Here is a 6,000-nt window from a genome sequence, read left to right as displayed (position 1 = left end):
CCTGACCCCCCCCAAAAAAAAAAAAATGTATGAACAAGCTTTTTCAGGAATTACTGGCTTCAAATATCCATGCAAATCTCATTTCCCTTCTCATTTCCTCACAATGCTTAAAAACTGCTGGGCACAAAGAAAATGCTCCACAACTGTTAGGTTGGACACGGTCTTAAGAGGGGACTTTACTGTGGGATCATGAAAAGACGTAAGGAGATAATATAGGCCTTGTTAGTTATATAGAGATTTTAATCGGTAATATTGGATGTGACATCCATCGTGTTATTGACTTGGGCAGCCACCCAAGATCTACAGGTTCTCGGAAGCGTCACCCTAGGCACTGCCGCTATCCCCGAAAGCCAACTCCAAGCATCCAAATCTTTTCACCCGCAGGTGCAGCGACTACAAGTCCCAGGATGCTTCGCTCTCGGAGCCTGAGCGAGGGCGGGGCGGATCCCCGCAGTGACGTAACCGATCGGGGCTGTGCCGAGGCAGGGCGGGGCGAAGGGGCGGGTTGGGGAGGCGACCGGGCGCGCTGGTGCTGATGCAGGATGGCTGAGCTCGCAGGAGCCCGGGAGGTCTGAGCAGGGAGAGGCTGGCTCCCTGCGCATCGCCTCGTCCGCCCGCCGCGTGGTCGTGGGCAGGTGGGCCCGGGGCGCAGCGCAGGGCCAGGGAAGGCAGGTCTGCAGCCGGCTGGGCCAAAGGTTAATAGGCTGCCCACCTACAAGGTGTCGGAGCGGCCGGAGGTGCCCAGCCCGCCGAGTTCGCGATGACCTGCTGAGAAGCGTCGCCTAGGCTGCGGGAGGCGGCCTTGTTGCGGGCGGTGCGGTTCTCAACCACTTTCCCTCGTTGGGCAGAACCGCGGCCCCCCACCCATCCCTGCGCCCCCTCCCTGCCGCCGGCCGAGATGGCGGATCCAGCCGAATGCAGCATCAAAGTGATGTGCCGGTTCCGGCCTCTAAACGAAGCAGAGATCCTCCGCGGGGACAAATTCATCCCCAAATTTAAAGGCGAGGAGACCGTGGTGATCGGGGTAAGTGGCTGGGAAGTCTGTCCTCCCTGATGCTTCGCGCCCCAGCCCGCGCCCCGATGCCCCAGGCCGGGCAGAGATGCTCGGGCATCCCCTTTGGACATCCATTGGGGGCTGCCCTCTAGGGTGGACTTGACGAGAATCCCCCACCCCGTAGTTCCCTCCTGGGCGAGTTGAGGGTCGACTGGAGGCCCTGGGGCGGCCCCAGGTGGCGGGGGTGGGGGTAGGGGGCGAGCAAGGGTTCGGCGCCGCCATTGTTATTGGGGTGGGGGCCCGGGTGGGTCTATTGTTCCCCGCCCTGGCCACGTCGCGTGGGTAGTGTGTTCGCGTTACTCTCAAGCTCAGACTCCCCTTAAAGTATGAGCTCTGTAACCCACAAATGATTCCAGGTATCGTTAAGGTTTATCGAGCACTTTGCCTCTTCTCACAGTTTTGGTAAAAGAAGGAAAAAAGCTACTGGAAAAATCCTAGCCTCTGCACCGAGCTCCCACAGCTGTGTCGAATTGGCTCCCCGCGGCGTTTCACCTTGCTCTGCACGCGGAAGGCGGGGGCTGGGGGAACACTGGTGGCCTCTCCAGGAGGCTTCATGTGTCTCCTCTTGCTTCCTCTCAACCCAGGCTGTCCTGACTTGGACCTCGAGTCTCACTGTTCCCCGGTGGGGCGACCCCCACCTGGTGTCCGCAGACCCTCGGGTGTGTTTCACGCTGGGTGGTGAGGAGGCTGTGCGCCTGCCCGCATCTGTGGGACCGGGGGTCCCAAACCGAGCCAAATAGCCTCTGTACCCAAAGAACAAGTTACTTTGTGTGGCTGGGGCCCCCTCGCTTTTGATCTCCCTTCCCAAGTTTCCCTTCCCCAGACTTGGCTCCATTTCTGCAGCGCGGCTGCTGGTGCGGGGAGGGAATACCGTTGGGTTTTAGTTCTTAAAGGAATATGTCAAATGAAATAAGCCAGCTTTCCCTGCCCCCCACCCCCACCCTTCCCCCTCTGTTCCCAGCGTGTGTAGCTGACGGTACCCTCTTTGTATGCGAGTCGCGTGGGAAGGGACCGAGTTAATGGGAGCCTCCCGATCCCCGCTGACACGTTCCTGGCAGCCTGCTCGAGGCTGCTGATGCAGCCTTCCCGGCCTCAGCATTGATTAAATGATGTCATCCCGATTACTGAGCATGCTCAGACTACCCCCTCCCTCCTATTTTCCCCCAGTGGCAGGGGTATTTAGGTCAAGTGATTGACAGGTGACAGTTTATTTAGGGTCTCTGCCGGAGTCAGGTCGACCCTGCTTAAGCACCAGAGGCAGACATTTGCCTGCCCAAACAGTCCCAGCATCTTTGCCAAGGTTGTGCCGCAGTCCCTGTAAAGGGCCCTGGGGACTAGCAGGTGCTGGTCGAAGCGGAAAGCAGGCTTTCTTCGCGGGAGGAGACTGGAGGCAAGGCTCCGGCATTGCCAAAGGGCTTCATTGTGTACCTTCCTTAGAAAGGCATCTCCTCTTGAAGACCTCTTCTCTCCTCCCCATTTTCACAGTCATCAGAAAACCGTGACCTCCAAATGCTATGGGGGTGGTCGTTCATCCTGAGAGCTGGCCTGTGAGGCCAGGAAGGAGGGGTTTTCTATCTGCTTAGTGTTAAATTGAAGAAAAGATGTATGCTACAATTATTGATGAGGAAGAAAATTCTATACTTGATGGCTGACATTAGATAGTGACATATCTATGGCCAGGACATGGGATGGATAGTAGCTTGTTGGTTACACATCTAAGCTGGGGTCATCCTACAGGCTGATTTGCTGTTTCCTGAGCCAGCCTGTGGTTTGGATAGAGCGGGACGTACTGGGGACATCTAGCCCTGCCCCTTGTCTGGTAACAGTTTTTTAACCAATAATTGTTCAGTCCTAGAACATGTTCTGGTGACCCTATTTTTTCAGAGGTTTGAAAGAGAGGCTCAAGTTGTTTCTTTTCTTTCTCCTCCTTCTCTCCCTCCTACTCCGCCTTCTTCCTCTCTACCCGCCTCTCTTTCTCGTCTTCTAAGGGTAACATACCAGGACTAGTGAAGTGGGGTAATAGATCATCCCTTTGATCTGTGTGCAAGGCAGAGATCCTTAATTTTATGGTTATCCTTCCTTAATTTTATGACACTACTAAAGTATACTAAACAAATGGTTGTAGATGTGAATATACATGTAGCTCTTCAACTGTAAATCTGGGGTAAATTGAAAATTTTTTATCTTACTATAATCCTTTAGTACAACACTTTTCAGTTTTCTTTAAGATAAATTTTTCTTTGAAATAAAGCATTCATATAGAAAAGTGTTTTCATAAGTGTATGCTGCTTTTTATATATATATAAAGTAAACACTCCAATATCCACCTCTTAGGCTAGGAACCGGACATTTTAGGACCCCAGAAGTCCCTCCCAGTCACTAACTCCCTCTGCCTCAGAATAACTGCTATTCTGACTTTTAGTTTAGTTTAGTTTTTTTTTTTTTTTTTATTAAGCTTTAGCTCCATAAAACCACACAGTATGTTTACCTCTTTGTGTGAGTTCTTGTGTTCAACATTATGGTTGTCAAATTGGTCCACGTTGTTATGTGTGGCTGCAGTTGGTTCATCTTCATTGTTCGTAGTATCTTATTATATGAATATACCACAATTTATTTATCCAGTAACTGTTGGTAGTAACTGTTTGGATAGTTTCCACTTCGAGGCTAATATAGATGGAGCAGCTATGAACATTCTTTTATGCATCTTTCAGTGAGTTTGGTACAGAACCGAAGACTGCCAGATGCTGAAGGATGTTGGGACTTGAGTTGGCATGTGCTAGGACCCTTCCCATCCCTACTTAGTAGTATGTAACTAAAGGAAGTGACAGTTCTTGCAGCCTGTATCGCCCTTTGTCGACTGAGTAGAAGGCTTCCAGGTCAGTTCAGTTGGAACCAGCCCACCTGGCTCGGGTGCAGGTGGAGGCTCTCTTTGGTGGGCTCTCCCCTCCTTCTTGCAGGAGCATAGATTGTGGGGATGACCAAAGAAGCCCAGAACCCAACAGAGATGAATGAAGAATGAATTTCTGTGCAGTTAACTGTGAGTCCAAATTCAGAATCTCAGAAATTCTTTTTTGTTTTTGAAACTGGGGTGATTGTTTTTCCTTTTAAGTCTTGTTCATTTCTTGTTGAGATGTATGCTGAGAGGAAGATTTTGCAGGTGGGGTTCCTAGATTTCTCTTTTTTTTAAGAAATGTCATCTTGAAGTGCATGCTTAGTCACTCAGTTGTGTCTGACTCTGCGATGCCATGGGTTGTGGCCCGCCAGGCTTCTCTGTCCATGGGATTCTCCAGGCAAGAGAATTGGAGTGGGTTGCCATACCCTTCTCTAGGCTATCTTCCCAACTCAGGGATCGAACCCAGGTCTCCTGCATTGCAGGCGGATGTTTTACCACCTGAGCCACCAGGGGTAAAGCTTGGAGAGATTATCTCTATCATTCTTGCTTTTTTCTCCCCCCGCTCCTGTGCAGAACTGTCTTTCCCTGACTGCCCCAGCCACAGTTTCCTCCACTGTGAACACTTGTAGCACTCATTTTGTATGTGATCTCATAATTTTTTGCCTTAGATTATCATTTTTTTAATTTTTAAGAGGTTCTTATTTATTTTAAAATTTTTTGTTTCTTTTTGGCTGTGCTGGGTCTTTGTTGCTGTGTGCGGGTTTTCTCTAGCTGCAGAGAGTGGTAGCTTCTCTTGTTGAGTATAAGCTTTAGTGCAGGAGCTCAGTAATGCTGGTGCATGGGCTTAGTTGCTTCGAGGCATGTGGAACCTTCCCTGAGCAGGGATTGAGCCCTTGTTCCCTGCGTTGGCAGGCAGATCCTTATCCGCTCTGCCACCAGAGAAGTCCCTTAGATTATTGTTAATTTTGATCCTGTGTCTAATGACATTGTAAAGCAGGTGTAGAGCCAAGACCCATTCATATTTTGCTTCTTGTACTTCTCAGGGTGTTACCCACAGACGGCACTTAATAAATATTTATTGATCTCTTTGTTGAATCTAGAAATCTTTACCTTGGTGTATTTTAATGATTTTATGGACTTTTCATTGACTGTAGGCTGTGGGGAGTAGTTTATTTATTATTTTATTTTATTTTTCTTTTGTGACATATACTTTTTTTCCCCCAATTATTTTTATTAGTTGGAGGCTAATTACTTTACAATATTGTAGTGGTTTTTGCCATACATTGACATGAATCAGCCATGGATTTACATGTGCTCCCCATCCTGAACCCCGCTCCCACCTCCCTCCCTATCCCATCCCTCTGGGTCATCCCAGTGCACCAGCCCTGAGCACTTGCCTCATGCATCCAAACTGGACTGGCGATCTGTTTCACACTTGATAATATACACGTTTCGATGCTGTTCTCTCAGATCATCCCACCCTCGCCTTCTCCCATAGAGTCCAAAAGTCTGTTCTATACATCTGTGTCTCTTGTGGGGAGTAGTTTAAAAATAATTTTAAAGAGATGTGCTATGTGTTATCTCTTAAATATCTTGGTAAAGAACTGTATTCAACCTTGTTAAAAATTAGGTCTGCTAATGACACTTGTGATGAGCTAGAAGTGGAGGGTGGGGGTGAGGGGCACCACATTAATTCTTTCAGAGAAAAATACTGGATTTGGAGCATTTCTCAGAACACTTCTTCATTAACTGCTAAAAATCCTGGTGAGTCATCCATTACTTTGAGCTCTGCCTTTTGGTTTTGATGCATCTGCATTGATGGAACTCTGTCTTGAGAGGGTTCTCAGTAGGGTTCTTTGAAATAGACTTTCACATGTCAGTTTTGGGCTTTCCTCTTATTTGCATTCCTGGGAAAGCAGGTCTTGTTAACCAAGGGTGCCTCCTGTAAGTTTCGACTTGTTTGAAAGCCAAAGCAAAATATTAGCCACAAACCCTGAACTGGCCTTTGGCATGGAAAGTGGCCTTAGGATCTAGGAGGTTAAGTTACTTCTGG

General features: G+C 48.9%; 1 protein-coding gene across 1 annotated transcript in view; it reads left to right on the top strand.

Moving 5' to 3' along the window:
• The first annotated feature begins 497 nt into the window (after positions 1-497).
• KIF5C (kinesin family member 5C) overlaps positions 498-6,000 on the top strand; it is a 154,532-nt gene continuing 149,029 nt past the window's right edge. Inside the window, exon 1 of the mRNA XM_043894727.1 lies at positions 498-1,024. Coding sequence (XP_043750662.1) covers positions 899-1,024 — 126 coding nt within the window. The 5' untranslated portion in view covers positions 498-898. The remainder of the gene's footprint in view (positions 1,025-6,000) is intronic.

Source organism: Cervus elaphus, chromosome 33, assembly GCF_910594005.1.
Source record: "Cervus elaphus chromosome 33, mCerEla1.1, whole genome shotgun sequence".
NCBI classification, from domain to species: domain Eukaryota; kingdom Metazoa; phylum Chordata; class Mammalia; order Artiodactyla; family Cervidae; genus Cervus; species Cervus elaphus.
The sequence above is the reverse complement of the archived record's forward strand: the minus strand, read 5'-3'. Positions and strand labels throughout refer to the sequence as shown.